Source organism: Diospyros lotus, chromosome 3 (assembly GCF_014633365.1).
Source record: "Diospyros lotus cultivar Yz01 chromosome 3, ASM1463336v1, whole genome shotgun sequence".
Classification (NCBI taxonomy): domain Eukaryota; kingdom Viridiplantae; phylum Streptophyta; class Magnoliopsida; order Ericales; family Ebenaceae; genus Diospyros; species Diospyros lotus.
In genome coordinates, this window is record NC_068340.1 from 5,021,810 (window position 1) to 5,037,363 (window position 15,554).

Below are 15,554 nucleotides of genomic sequence, written 5' to 3' on the forward strand. Positions count from 1 at the left end.
TTTTTCAACAAGCCACCGTCATTCATCATCGCCATTGTTATCCGGTCATTATCGAGATTCATCGTAGATGGTGAGGACGTGTAAAATGTGTTTATTAGGGGAAGAAGAGAAGAGAAGAGAAGAGAAGGGTACTCCCAATTAGGTCACTAGTCTCAATCCCATGCGGGGAATTTTGAATGATTTCCCTTCTCTCTGGAGGCGGCCCTTTTGCTGTCTCATCACTTTGACCTCTTGCGTGAGACCCTGACCCACACCCAACAATGAGTATTAAACAATGTTTTGAAAATGAAATATGATTAAATTAATTATCAATTTAGGATGTGTGTTTTATTAAATTTATATCAAAATAACTAAAATTATAATTTAATTGAATTAATTTATTCTCGTTGTGTCAAAAAAAAAAAAATAGATCCAATCTCAAGGGAAATAATCTTAAAAAAAGAAGTCCAAGAAACCTTTTCGAAAGGCTTTATTGGGTGTCTCGGCAGACCCCCTTTGAATTCAAGAATGTGTTAAACTTGCATATAATATTTTTATTTAAAAATTTAAAAAAATGATCTAATAGGACGTAAATACTCTTTCACCTATCAACTTCAATTTCTATAAGTAAAAGAAGTGATTTTTCTAATCAAAGTAAGATAAAAATCTCACTCAAACTATAATTTTTTTTATTTTTCTACGCTCTTAAACGAAAAATAACTTAAACATCATAAATCAAATCTTGCATGAGAGATGACTTGCACTCCTAATTGTTTTCTTTCTTACAAGTTTTTTAAATATTAGAGTCTCGACACTAATACTTGTTCATAATTATAAATTTATTATTATATTTATATAATAATAATTTTAATTTTATAATCCCTCAGCTAATAAAAAAACCGCCTCACTTTTACAATGAATGGACTTTGACGTGTTCTCCATGACTATCCTTCTCAACATACAATAAGATAATGAATGAAGCACTTCTACCCACTTTCCAAAGCATGAATTGTTTCCAAGCAAATATTTTAATCGTAACATAGAATTATTACCCCCCTTAAATTTTAAGCCACAAAATTAATTTCTAAATAATGTGTCCTCTTAGATGCGCCAATTTGTCGGTGGATGTTTCAGATCTACTAATCAGTCCTATTAATTTATTATTGTGCAATAAGTAACTGTTTGGTTAAATAATTAAAATAATTGAATTGTATCAATTGAAATTATTGAACCGAACCAAAATTAATATTATATTTATATATATATTATAATTTTTTGAATATATATATATATGCATAAATATATTATTATTTATAATTTTAATCTACTAGTTTTTATTTATTTCTTTTTTGTTATTAGTTATTGTTATTCATAAACTCTTTTATTTCTAGATTTTTATGCGCTATTGTTATACTAAATGGTCGATGTAATCTCATTTGATGAGATAGTCTATGAATTATTTTGTTCTACATTTACTTCAAGATTTGAAATATTAATGAAGTTATGAGTTTATCTTAATTAATAAATTTATTTATAATTTCATATTTTACGAAAATGTTTAGAAACTAAATGTTAATTGGATAGAATCAAAATCGGTCCGATGCGACGGATTAGTCATGGTTTGATTTTATACATGTAATAGTTCGGTTACAGTTTATATTTTTTTGGTACCATTAAAAATGATTCGATTACTGAATTCTTATAAAATCAGACCAATTTAAATCGTTCACACCCTAATGATAACTTAAATAAATAAAAATCATAAACAAATAATACATTATGCAAAATGTTGTAGTTTTATACGGAAACGGACAAGTCAAGAGTACAGTTCACAATTGACCCAAAAAGTAATCTTAACATTTAAAAATAAAAATAAAATAATAGATAAAGTATCAGATGGCCAATTTAATAATAAGAAAAATAATATCTAATACTAAAAATAATATCTTTCTAGACAGAAATTCTATATATAGATAGAAATATAAAATTATATATATATATATATATATGTGAGTTGAGACTCATCCTCGCCTCCAACCTAGACTTGGTATTTATTCTATTAAAAAATGTTTTGGTTCAAATTATCCTGAAATGGTGCGGGTTTTGCGGGTGGGTCGGGTATAATTTCCATCCCTAATTCACCATCTAATTTGAAACGAGGGCTGTGGGCTGCGCTGCCCATCCAGTGGCCGCATGTTTAATCTGTACACAAACTATAGAATACAAGGAAGTCAGGGCACCACATGTCACGGCACCAGCAGCAGCAGCCTCACCACCGATGGTGTACGAAATTAGTTGGCAACAACACGCTAGTCTTCTCATTCTCTATATGATGGGGTTCTCTGTGTGATTTTGACTGGACACCCCACCCCCACGAAGAACCCACTTTTCTTCTCTCTCTCTCTCTCTTTCTGGGGGTGTCAACTCCAGGCATTTCTCCGTTCTGGGGCTCAATCTAAGGTTTATGTTGCTGTACTCTTGAAGTTTACGAGGAGGAGAAGAACTGAGAAAGGGATCTATCTGAGATGGGTTCATTCAGCCCATTCAAAGACCAAAATTACTCTATGACAAAGAAGCTCCTACCCTGGTGTCTTTATGTTCTTCTTCCCATAGCTATCATTCGCTTGTATCTCTACCCAATACCCATCTCTCCCTCAACCACCGATCAGCTTCCCAGAAACGACTTCATTGCTATCTCCACCCCCGCCACCGCCACCCCTTCCTCGTCTTCTTCTTTGAAAGGTATATTAATGGTTTGCATTTTCCAAGTATTACAAGTTATAGCTAGCAAGATCATTGATTTTGCTGTCCTTTTTTTTTCGCAGAAGAGAAGAGGGCCGACGTTGAGGCTGAATGCGACTACACCAATGGCGTATGGGTTGCTGACAAGCTGGGCCCGTTGTACAACGGCACGAGCTGTGGTACAATTAAGGATGGCCAGAACTGTATGAGCCATAGCAGGCCTGACCAGGGCTACCTCTACTGGAGGTGGAAGCCCCATGGTTGCAAGCTCCCCAGGTTTGAACCCAAAACTTTTCTTCAAATTCTAAGGAACAAGCACTTGGCCTTTGTGGGTGATTCAATGGCCAGGAACCAACTGGAGTCTCTTCTTTGTATGGTGGCCACTGTTTCTCCCCCTCATCTTGTTTACACCAGTGGAGAAGATAACAAGTTTAGGAGATGGCACTTTCCTTCTCACAATCTCAACGTTTCAATTTATTGGTCCCCTTTTCTTGTAAAGGGTGTTGAGAAATCAGAGGGCGCAGACTATAATAAACTGTATTTGGATTCTGTGGATGAAAGGTGGGCGTCTGATATGGATCAGATGGACATGGTTGTGCTATCAGTAGGGCACTGGTTTCTACACCCAGCAGTGTATTTTTATGGTGGTTCAGTGCTGGGTTGCCATTCATGCACAGGCCAAAACCACACTGAAATAGGATTCTATGATGTGTTTGGGAAGGCATTTAAGACTACCCTTAACGCTATTATTGAAAGGAAAGGTAGCGGCTCCAAGGCGATTGATGTGATTGTGACTACTTTTTCACCCCACCATTTTGAAGGGGATTGGGACAAGTTTGGGGCCTGTCCCAGGACCAAGCCTTACAAGGAAGGTGAGAAGCAGCTTGAGGGGATGGATGAAGAGATGAGAAAAGTTGAGGTGGAAGAAGTGAAGGCTGCTAAGGTAAAAACCAAGAATTTTGCAAGATTAAGGTTAGAGGCTTTGGATGTCACAAAACTGGCATTAATGAGACCAGATGGTCATCCTGGACCATACATGTACCCTAATCCATTTGCCAATGGGATTCAAGAGAGGGTTCAAAATGATTGTGTCCATTGGTGCCTGCCAGGGCCCATTGATACATGGAATCAGATGTTGTTGGATGTGATGAAGAGGTGGGAGAGTCGGTCCAGGGAAGGAAGATAAAATTTCTATGGTACAATAAATACCCATAAGCCATTGCTGTGTCAAAATGAAGGGTTTTGATGTTTTCCTCCTATTGCCTGTGCATATTGCCTTGAAGAGAGCCAAGAGAAAGAGGACACAAGTGATTGGTTTGGTTGTTTCTGATATGTAGAGAGATAAATGGAGAGGGAGAGAATGTGATACAGATCTTGTCAATGAAATGGGTGGTCTACAATTACATGATACATTCACATGGCTTTAATGTGCAGATTTCATTGTATCAAAGGAGGATTGGTAGTACTGTTGCTTCCTTGAGAATCTAGATCCACAGGTTGGCCCCATCAACGGGACATACTTGCCTTCAACATTTGTCTGTTAGTTTGGTCCACTCCCATGTAAGTTTTTTATTTTTTTTCAGTATTTCCATTTGTCTGTTATTTTTTTTTTATACATTCATTATGATGATAAACTCCAATTATCAAATTCTTAAGCTTAGCCTTATGTTTGGGGGACTCAATTGACTATCTCAACTGTGCCAGTCCTCTTTCTGGGCAGGAAAAGGAAAAGACAAACGAAGAAGGAGAAGAAAAAGAGGGAAAATGAAAATCAAATCTAGTTCCTAATAAGTTTATGGTAGTTTGCCTAACAAGAAGGCCAAGAACGAACATAATGTAGAACTTGACAACTTCCGTAGGCACATTAAAAGACGAAAAGGTCTACACAAGTGCTATTTTCATCTTTAGTGGAGGTGTGGTCCCATTGGTAGGAGCTGGTGAGTAGAAGGGAATCCAAAGCGACCTTCGCATAGGTTATTTAAGAAGCACCAGCCTACCCTATCAGCTACAAGGTAGAAAAGATAGGGTCAGTAACTTTACCTCTTGCTGAGTCTTCTAGGAATAGTTGACAGTGTTAGCTTGCCTTCTAGAAAAGTCAGCACCTTTGTTTATAGCTTCTGGGTACATCTATTTGTTTTGGGTGTTTTGACTAGGCACCTGTTGCTTATAAACCCCCCTCTAGTAGTCTATGTGGGTCGAGTGTTGAATGCTCAGAGAAAGTGTTTTGTGTTTTGAATTCAATTGAGAGTGTCCTCGTTTGCCACGCGTGGTCTTGGTGTGATCTGTCACCATTATCAATTAGGTTTCAAGAGTGAATGGGGGTAATAACACTATCACTTGAGCTTAGCAGGGGATCTGGTCAATCTCTTGGATGATCTCTTCATGGAAGGTTGAGTTAGGAGTCATAACTCAACCTTCCATGAAGATAGAAACTATAATGATTTTGGGGGACCTGTATTAATGAGTGGCATATTGAAGGCTGTGAAGAACAGAAGAAGGTAACAGGGATCTTAATCTAACAGATGATCATTCATTAACCCTTGTGTATCTGCCATGCGGAACAATAAAATAAACTCGCCATGATGAGTTGCTAGTATTAATTTACGATTGGTTTCAGTTTTGATGTGATGAATTTTATGAACAGGACTTGGGTTAATTTCTGTATTATCATAATCGGATCACATGGTGCAGGGACAAAGTTTAAAGACCCTAGTGGCTTCTCAAATTCATTCACTTCTTTAGTACATTTTTAATATTTAATAGTTAATTTTTAACATTTCATAAGGCTTTTTTGTTTTGCTAATTCATCATTAGGTGGGTAAAATGCACCACATTTGTGGTTTCAGCCTGCGAGTGGCTTCTGGTATAGAGAGAGAGAGAGAGAGAGAGAGAGACCCAAAGGTTTTCATGATTCCAAATCTATTGCTTTGTCGAATCTTAAAATCGATGGCATCGACTATAAATTCTTTTTTCTTTCTCTCTCTCTTTGTGTACTAAAACCCACTAGCAACGAGCCCATCGTTGATGGGTTTCACTAGTAGGTTTTTCATCAGTCACGACACGATTCTAGTTGATAGTTTTTTTTTTAAATTCCTTTAGCAGTTAGCACTTTTTGTTTAATTTTTCTTTTCTTCTTCAGGCTAGAACCATCGACAAAACAAAGCAAAGCTGAACTGATTTTCATGGTACTCAAGCTAGTAATTTTATTTTATTTATTTTTTTTAAGTCTATGCTCTTCAAAGCACCACTCTGTTCCAAAACCAAGAAAGAAGAATAAAAACCAACAATCTCTTTGCAAGATCTCCAAGTGCCAAGGTTCATTATTCAAATCAAACTGCTGAGAGAATAGATTGTGCCCAATTAAAATGATTTACATATCTCAGAATTAGGGCAACATTTATAATTCACTATATTTGAATTAGGGCAACATTTATACCTAAATTTATTATCTTATTTTATTTTATTTTTATATAAAAAAATTAAATTGATTCAAAAATATAATTTTAAGAATATAATCAAAATAACGAAAAGTTTGACTTGTTATATAATAAAAATGTCAAAATATATAAATTAAATTAATTTAAAAATCAGGTTAGGAGTATAATTAAAATTATAAAAAGTTTAAATGAGTATTTGGTTTAATTTTAGTTTTTTTTAAAAATTTAATTTTTGATTAAAATAAAATAATATATATGTATATGTTTAATTTTATTTATTAGAATAATTTAAGTTTTCATTATGAAATAAAAAAAGCCCAGTTTTTTAGTTCAAGTCTATACTATAAATTAGAAAATATTATTTTTATATGTTTTAAAATTTTTAAAAATAAATAGTATGACTTTTGAAAATATAAAATATTAAGATAGTTTTAATTAAAAATAAAATTTGAAAATTTAAAAATATATAATCCTAAAATTGTGTGGTTCATCATGCATAATTAAAAAAATAAATTAATTGCTTGCTATAATTATTTAATAAAAATATAATCATTATTAATATTTAATTTTATTTACAGTTTGTTACTAAAAATAATTTATTATGAGGGAAAAAAATTAAATTTTGAAATCAAGATTTATGATGTAATAATTCCCAAAACATGGTCGGTCAGAAGCTTATCCCCCAACGCACAGTAAATCCAAAATACTCTGTTTCTCTATCCATGGCCACGGCTGTCTCTCTTTCCTTCTTGGATTCCCGCCTTCACCACCACCACCACCACCACCGCAATTGGCACCGCCACCAACCGCCGCCATTTCTGTCTCACAGACAACCACCACCACCACCACCACCACGTCCTCTTGTCTTCTTCCCCAGCACCAGCCATTACAAATACAAGCTCACATTTTCATCATCTTGCTCCGACTCTTCTTCTTCTTCTCCTTCTCCTTCAACATCGTCATCATTTAGCCTCCAAGATCCATTTCCCACGGGACGGTTTCTCACGAACGAAGAGATCCAGAAACTTCAGTTCCTCGAGAATTTCGATTATTTTCAAGAACTGAAATCTGGGTCGGTGTCTGTTCGCGTGATGAAATCCGAGGACATGGACAATGTGGTGGGCTTGTTGTCCGAGTCTTTCGCAGAGTCGCTGGTATTGCCCACGGGTTACACGACACTGCTGCGGTTCTTGCTGAAGCAGTACTTGACAGAGCGGAGAAGTCTGATGCCTCACACTGCGACGCTCATCGGGTTCTATAGAGAAGACGGGGATCAAGATTTGCAGTTGGCTGGCACTGTGGAGGTTTCTTTTGACAGAAGGGGTGCTAATGCTTCTCCTCCTACGCCGACTGCTCCTAAGGACTCGCCATATGTTTGTAATATGGCCGTAAAGACGCTGCTAAGGAGGTTTGTTTCATTTTTATGGGTGTCTGGAGTTTCTGCTTCTTGTTTCAGTGTTAGTTTAATACGATGTTGCACATCGCAACTTTTTGCGACGTAATTTTGTGTTTTTGGACCATATGACATGTCCATTTTTCAAGCTTTGGTGATATGTTCCATTCTTTGTTGCAATTTAGTTAGTTGATTTAAATTATCATTCTTTCATGTTTGTTTGATAATATGCCACAATCTTTTGCTCTGTGATTTTGTCGTTTTACAATCTTGAGTTCTAGAAATATCATCAGGACCATAAGACATTTTCATTTTTTGTAGACATGGAATTCGACTTTCAACTTGTTTTGGCTTCCTTGTATGTTGTTGGGGCTTTTGTGTTCTAGACATCGGTTGCTGGTTAAGCCGTGCAGCACATGAAAGATGGGATTTAGAAAAGCAATAGGATGTCACTTTAAACAAATCCATTGTTGATTATCGGTTTTTTACTTGAAAATGTTATACTGATGATACATTGTTTTGGACTTACCAACTTGGTACATAAAGAGTGTGGCTCGTAATTCATTCATTTCAAGACAAAAATTTGTCAATTGGTCCTTGGACAGCAAATTGGTGGGGGTTTGGATTGAGTAGATATGGGTTGCAATATTTTACAACCTAGCCCAAAGCAGCCAATTAGTAGCTTGTGCTGTTAACTTACCCATATACTAAGACAAATGATGAAGTTTCATATTGGTGGTTTGGATTAAGATTTGGCATGTTGTTTAGTTTGGAGACATGGATGGTCATTAGTTCTTTGGGTAGATGGTTGTTCGTCAAAAAAGAAACCAAAATTGGAAGGTCCTTGATATGCCGTTTCCCTGCCATGTCAGAAGTCAATCCATTTTATGATAGTTGTGCCAGATTTGGTGTGACATCAAATCCCGATTCAACTTTATTCTTTCTCTCAGTTCCAACGTATTTGGAACTTCTTATTTCAAGTTAAGGTGTCAACCTGAAAACAACTTAACATACAGAAACAAGATGTAGCATGTAAAAGAAAATATCTATAATGCTATGATCCTGAACTGAAACAGCCTGCTTGCATGCTGTGCGCGGTTATGTACATTTAACCCTCACCAGACACTACAATGACAGAACCCTCACGTTCTGGATTCTCCACTGGGTTGATATCCTCCACTGAGTAGGATTCCTTACAGATTGGTGGTGTGGAAAATACTTTTCTTATGGACCATCCCATCCCCACACTTGACTTTTGTTCAGAATAGTGAGGGCATTAAAATTATGGCCGCTTAATTTTGATCAGACACCTGATAATGTTGGTCATGGTTTCTCGCTTGTACTCATATTTGGTCTTTTTGAACAATAATTTGTCAATGGCTTGTATATCATTAAGGTAATTAGTTGGGAGATCACTTCTATTTCAGTTTCGGAAGTCTAAGATGTGGCCCCTTGTATTCTGCATGATCCCAATTGTAATATTACAATTTCAGGAGGGGCATTGGTTGGAATCTTCTGAAGGCAAGTGAGGAATTAATCTCCCAGATGTGTTCCTCAAGAGAAGTTTATTTGCACTGCAGATTGATTGATGAAGCTCCACTCAACATGTATGCAAAAGCAGGTTATAGCATTGTGAAAACGGACAGCATCTTGGTCCTTTTGAAATTACGAAGACGCAAGCACTTGATGCGCAAGGAACTTCCAGCGTTCAACTACTCTTCAGAAAATTCCAAGCCTAATGAGGAACTTCCTTCTTGAGCACATACGAGAAGATGAGAAAATTTGGGCAAGTACAGGGAAGAAGCACTACATTCCCCCCCCCCCCCTCCAGAAGCATTGTATGGTTGCTGCTGTTAATTCTTGATGTTTTCTTCTTCCGCCCTCTCAACATCTCAAATACACGTGATTCACTGTTGTACATTAACCAAATCATAGAATACGTGTCATACTTTTTTCACGTTCTATTTTCTGCCTTCCCAGAATTTCTCAAAAAGAAGCACTTGCAGATTGTAAAAATTTAATATCCATACTTTCCGAATTTCTTCTTGGGTTCTCCTTTCAGAACCTACCATAATCTGGTTCTGTTAGTACTTTTTCCCAAATTTACTATTGAATATGCTTGATTTTTTCTCCCTTTTCAACATAGCATGGCGTGGGAGATAATTCTTTCTGCAGTAACTCGGCTCAACTCGGGAATGGTAAAACATGATGTTTAGTACCTTTTTTATTTTTTTACGAGTGATGTTTAATACTTCGCATTGGCGAGATGTTTCTTTGTAAGAACTTGCATATTTGTGGGGATGATTTTAAGAATCCATAATCTCTACATTATTCATTATCAACTGCACCTTATCCTAAATAAGTTAGGGTGGTGGTTAAGTTCAACATTATTCATCATCAACTGCACCTTATCCTAAATAAGTTAGGGTGGTGGGTAAGCTCAACATTGTTATTATACCATAATCCATGGAAGATGTGGAATATTTCTTCTTCGTCTCCAGCAGAACTTGATGCGATCTTTATTCATAAAAGTGTTGCAGCTTTCTTGTCGTGCTTCTTAGATAATTTACTTACAATCATGAAAAACGGAAGCCACTAAGTGATACACTTTAGAACCAAATGATGTTACTAAGAACCCACATCGTATTTGAAATATTCCCTTCTGTTGTTGAATCTCCTTTCTGCCCCTTTTCAGTTCTTTCAATTATTAAGAAAACCATCTCCGGTTAATTGATTTCTTTGTCATATCATACAAGTCTTGGATTGTGTCCCATCTCAAAATCTTGTTATCAGTACTGATAAGCTTATAGGTCTTCCATAACCTTTTGTTAGAACAAGATTTTGGAGGAATTTTATAAACCATATTTGATCTTACTGCCTAGCAGTTTTACTGGCATTCTAGATCATTCTTAATGTATGCATAGTCATTCCCAAGCCTTTTGAATTTGTATAGAAAATGAGTTGAAGTTCTTTTACACATTCTGCCATTGAGGGCCTCTCTGAGCTTTCAGAACGGACACAGCGCGATGCTAGATTTGCGAACATTGCCATAGACTCCACTGTGTAGGAACTCCTGCTCATCTCTGGATCAATCACCTTACGCAGCTTTTTCTTGTCATGTAAGATATGCTTCACCTGAAACATTTTCTAAGCTCCCTTACTATCTCATAATAATAATGTTTAGTAGTGTCTGATGTTCAAAACACTAGAGTACTATAATAGTTGAGAAGCAATGTTGTACCTGGAGAACAAGGTTTTTATCGTTGGGTCCTTGGTTCAGGTCCACAGCTCTCCTTCCCGTCAATAGTTCAAGTAGAACAACTCCAAATGCATAGACGTCACTTTGTAAGGTGAGTTTACCTGTCTGTTGCCATTTGATAATCACTTAATATCATGAAAAGAAAGAGAGCCTTTTCATAGAACCATTGCACTTAACTTTGGAGATAGCTCTCAATAAGTACCTAAAAGTTAAAGAGGATAATTTTGAAGTTTGTATATAGATTCCCTATTTCTTGTCATTAATCCAGATAATTGAGGACAAAAATTGCTCTATGGATGATGATTCTCTTGGGGAAAAGAATATGCCCTATGGCTTTCCAGCCTTCTTGAAATCTCAGATGCTTCCATGAGTGGGTAGGGGGATCTCAACAACTCTGGAAGGCTCTGCTTCTATTCCTTCCTTCGCTTACTTAACTGAATATCATATTATCATTTTTTTTTTTTTTTTGTGGTAGTTGTTTGTCATTGTAGATCAAACATAGCAGGAACTAGGACTGAAAGGAAGACCAAATAGTGCCAATATAAAGAAGAAAGGAAAGGAAGACCAAATTGCAAATAGTTTATACATAAGATAAGAGAGAGAATTGGAGAGAAAATATGAAGAAGTTAAAAGAGTACATGATAATTTTGGACGCAAAACAATCTTCAGAGTTATCCTTTTGAGTTGAAGATGCATACCGATGTGTACTCGGGATCAAAGTAGCCAAAAGTGCCAAGTACTCTAGCAGTAACATAGGCTTCCTCACCCTCAGGCATAAACTTGGCAAGCCCAAAATCTGATATCTGCGGGAACAGATAATGAAGCATTGAGAAACAGTTTCACTCTAATAGAACTAGTAGCCCAAACAACATTATAGAAAATGATTCAAGTTGGTTACCTTCGCTTCAAAGTTGGTGTTCAAAAGAATGTTGGTGGATTTAAGGTCTCTATGAACAATGGGAATCCCACCATCAGAACTTGAATGGAGGTAAGCGAGTCCTCTTGCTGCTCCAAGTGCCACTTTGAGCCTTAAAGGCCATTCCATCTTTACCTCTCCAATTCCTAGAGTCGAGTTCAAGAAAGTTGGATGTTAGAAGCTGGAATCTGAAATTGAAAACAGGCAGGCTGTATTGTGAAAAAGCAACCGTTTAGGTGATCTTGCAGGTTCCCGTTTTGCATGTACTCGTAAACTAGAAACCTATGCTTCCCATCAGCACAATAGCCAATTAAAGAAACCAGATTTGGATGGTCCAGTCTGCTCAACACGTCAACTTCAACACGAAACTCGCGCTCCCCTTCTGATTCTTTAAACTGTGGTAGGTCCATTTTCTTGATTGCAACAACCTTCAGATTCCAAAACACAGAATTGGGAAATTAGGTGTTATGACACTCTTATTTGCCTCTTTCACAAGGACAAAAGATCACAAGCCATGGCTCCGCTCCCATGGCGAAATTTAGTAGTTTAGAGATTTGAATCTAAGTAGGATAGTTGGAGGAATCCTGTAATTGATTTGTGATCTTTGGAACCATGTTGAAGTCTGAAGTTGAAGCATATACATATATATACCTTTCCTGACCTCAGAGTGCCTTTGTAAACCCTGCCAAATCCTCCTTTCCCAATTAAATTCTCGTCGCAGAAAGAATTTGTTGCTTCCTCCATTTCCTTGAGTGTGAAAACTGATGATCCTTGGGGTCTTTTCGAGAGCGGGAGTTGCCAATACTCCAGAGGTTTGTATATCCCTGAAAAGCATTAACAGCTGATTCTTAAGGGGGGTTGAGAATATGTAAGAAATTAAGCTCAGATCATAGTAGAAGCAGTTGGAACATACAAGGGTAATTATGATCAGCAGCTGATTTAGTTTTCTTGCGCTTGTTCCATGCTGAGACTAACCCGAAAGGCATGGTATCTCTGTTCTCTTCTTTGAACCAATCTAGTTATTGGATTTGAATCAGCGGTTCAATCACTTGCAGAAACCATTGATGAGATAGATACACATATAGAAAATGAGAATGCCATGGCTGGTATAAAATCCTTTAAGAGTATGCATAAAGCAAATGAAAATTAGTATTAGGGAATACTCAAACTACTCAGCTGAAGCATTTGAATTTCCACCAACCTGAACCAGAATAAAGAAAGCTGTAGATTGGAACCCACCAAAGAGGCTCTCTCCTTGCTTGCCTTGAGATGTGGTGGGGTGTTTGGAAAGGAAAGACAGGCTGCAGTTTCTCCATTTAATTATTTTTGTTATCCACCATTATTAATGCAGTTGAGGGGTCATCTTCTTTTATCTCTAATGCTTCTTTTCTCCCACCCTTTACAGTGAAACAACCTCTACTGGCAAGCATATTTAATACCAAACAAATACCAAACATAACGCATATTTTTGTCTCTCTAATTGCTCTTGTTATGACACAGCTTTCAATACCATCCTGTATGTTGTTGTTTTATCATTCCAAATTCTGGTTTTTATACATCAAAATGCCATGACTCGCAAATCAGACATGGTTTTCAAAGTTAAAACATCCAAATAAAGATTTGGTACCATGAATATTTGGATATTGAAAGGTCCACTTAATCTCTCACTTTCCCATACACATTGTCAAAATCATATGATCATGCGGCAGCATTTTTTATGGCTTGTTTGGGAAGCTGTAAAATCCATCCATTTTAAAAAGAAAGCCACTCAATATCAACATCACACAGTGATTAATTTCTCCAAGCTCAGAGATCTAAATAACAAAATCAACAACGCATTGCCCCTTCATCATGCAGTCCTCATAGAATTGGCTACTTGGCTTGATCTGAACAATCCATAATGTTACATGATAAAGCCAAGTACTGCTCAATTAAAATATATATACACAACAGAATGATGTTGTAATGGCATTTTTGTAATTTTAACTTGTTTCCAATTTTTTTTTTAATTTTTAATGTATTGATATTAATAACTTACATCATTCTATATAAAATTTTCACTATACGTACAAATTCTAAGCACATGATTAGATCTGGTCAAACATCACTTTTGCAACAGAGCATCCTCTTTGTTGGATGATTCCAAGTTGCTCACCAACTTGTCATCAACCATCTTTCCTTCTTTGGCTTTTCCCCACATCAACAATTTACAATTGATCCCACCAAACTGCAAAAATCAAGAAACTCACTCAATAATGGTGTCGAGTCAATCAATATTCCTATGATTTTCAAGGAGGGGAAATGAAAAGAGAGGGAATAATTGCTTACATTCCCAAGTGGAAAGCATCTCCCAAGAGGACGATACCCACGAAGGCTGAAATGACCATCCCCGAGGGCAGAAACATGGCCCCAAAGAGAGGCCCTGTTCTCCTAATGCATCATATTCCTATGCCAACTTGGGATGCAGTGATATTTCGATAAACATGAATAATTACGATAATTTTTACTGCCATTACCATACAGTTTTATTATACTTTGTTATTACGGAGCCAAAGTTGGTTTATTGTCTGTATCATTGTTCTAACATAGAATGGATGAATTCAAAGCCTTGACTTGATCTTATGAGCTAGCTCACCGAGAAGAGAATGGCGACGAGCCTCGACATGGGCTTCAAGCCCCAAGGACTCCGGTCTCCTTCCAGAACCAGAGAGATCAAATTATGACGATAGAATGGCGATGGTGCCGGGTATTCCTTTACAAGCAATGACTGAAAATTGAACATCCCTATATGTGAATACAAATCAACCTAGATTAATGGACCTGTAGAATCATGAATAGTGCAGAGATCATGAATAGTGCAGAGACTGCGAGAAAACATTGATTTGATCATACACAGCGAAAAATAAAATCTGATTTTATTGGTATCACATTTTTCAAATCTTACGGTTAAATCGAAGACATAAAACGAAAAGTTACCTCGAAACGAAATCTGATTTCGTTGCCGATAACCCGCCTGATATCTCCCACGCGTGAGATGCCGAGTCGGTCCACCCGAAATCGTCAAGACTTCAATAGACTTGAGAGAAAAAGAGATTCAGAAATTTTTTCTAAAATTTCCGTTTTTGATTCAACTGATTGATTGATTGGATTTTGGGTTTAATGTTATATTTATAGATAAGAAACCCTAAAACCCTAAATGCTATTGGGCCGGGCTTTAGGTGCTAGCAAAAAGCCCAAACCAAATTAATAATTAAATAAATAATCATATTACTTATTTAATTATTCTTATTTCTTAAATAATTGCATTTATAATTTAGTAATTCCATAATTACTAAATTTGCCCCATTTTTCTTTTAAAACGATTTCTATTGGGTGGGACTTTCTGGGTTCACAATTAAATTAGCAACGAGAATTAATCAATTATTAATTCTCGCAAATCACGAGTGACATCTAGCAATATGTCATGATTATCCAATTTAATGTGAAGCGGGAATGTGAACCTTACATTACGGTGTCCTGCAATACAGTCCCTCTATCATACTATATCCCGACGAGATATGAGATCACGGTCAGTAGGTCAAATCTCTCGATCTCGTCGTATGACCAAATCCAATAATCACACTTGATTAATATGACACAACCTCTACGGAATCCAAATTCCATCGTCATATTACCTCGGTCAAGGATTTATCGTCAAGTGACCACTGGATCGCATATGATATCTTCCTCGTATATCTCGAGATGATAGATTCCATGTCTGATGCACACATACCTCGTGTGTCACTGAACTAGGCACATAGATACGTACGGCTATCCCTGATTAGGACA

The 15,554-nt window shown here is 36.6% G+C and overlaps 3 protein-coding genes across 6 annotated transcripts; 2 read left to right on the top strand and 1 right to left on the bottom strand.

The window, feature by feature from the left end:
- The first annotated feature begins 2,175 nt into the window (after positions 1-2,175).
- Positions 2,176-6,189, top strand: LOC127797543 (xyloglucan O-acetyltransferase 1). Of its 2 annotated transcripts, XR_008022242.1 has the most exons (3): positions 2,176-2,721; positions 2,805-4,281; positions 5,861-6,189. XR_008022242.1 is itself a non-coding variant. In XM_052330531.1 (2 exons), the coding sequence occupies exons 1-2, from the start codon at positions 2,505-2,507 to the stop codon at positions 3,905-3,907; spliced, it is 1,320 nt and encodes a 439-aa protein (XP_052186491.1). In that variant the 5' UTR covers positions 2,176-2,504; the 3' UTR covers positions 3,908-4,387. The 2 variants fall into 2 exon arrangements, 1 of the variants encoding a protein (XP_052186491.1); XM_052330531.1 differs by lacking the exon at positions 5,861-6,189 and having other exon boundaries at positions 2,805-4,387.
- A 152-nt stretch (positions 6,190-6,341) lies between these two features.
- Positions 6,342-9,793, top strand: LOC127797544 (uncharacterized). Its single transcript, XM_052330532.1, has 2 exons — positions 6,342-7,566; positions 9,045-9,793. Exons 1-2 carry the CDS (start codon positions 6,818-6,820, stop codon positions 9,307-9,309), a joined length of 1,014 nt encoding a protein of 337 aa, XP_052186492.1. The 5' UTR covers positions 6,342-6,817; the 3' UTR covers positions 9,310-9,793.
- A 259-nt stretch (positions 9,794-10,052) lies between these two features.
- LOC127797738 (probable serine/threonine-protein kinase PBL28) lies at positions 10,053-13,211 on the bottom strand. 3 transcript variants are annotated; one of them, XM_052330874.1, is made up of 8 exons: positions 12,928-13,211; positions 12,640-12,741; positions 12,378-12,550; positions 11,956-12,154; positions 11,709-11,872; positions 11,509-11,613; positions 10,793-10,915; positions 10,053-10,686 (listed from the first exon to the last, which is right to left on the bottom strand). In XM_052330874.1, the coding sequence occupies exons 1-8, from the start codon at positions 13,040-13,042 to the stop codon at positions 10,450-10,452; spliced, it is 1,218 nt and encodes a 405-aa protein (XP_052186834.1). In that variant the 5' UTR covers positions 13,043-13,211; the 3' UTR covers positions 10,053-10,449. The 3 variants fall into 3 exon arrangements, with proteins under 3 accessions (XP_052186834.1, XP_052186835.1, XP_052186836.1); XM_052330875.1 differs by having other exon boundaries at positions 12,640-12,842; positions 12,928-13,047; XM_052330876.1 differs by having other exon boundaries at positions 12,640-12,774; positions 12,928-13,027.
- Positions 13,212-15,554: the final 2,343 nt, after the last annotated feature.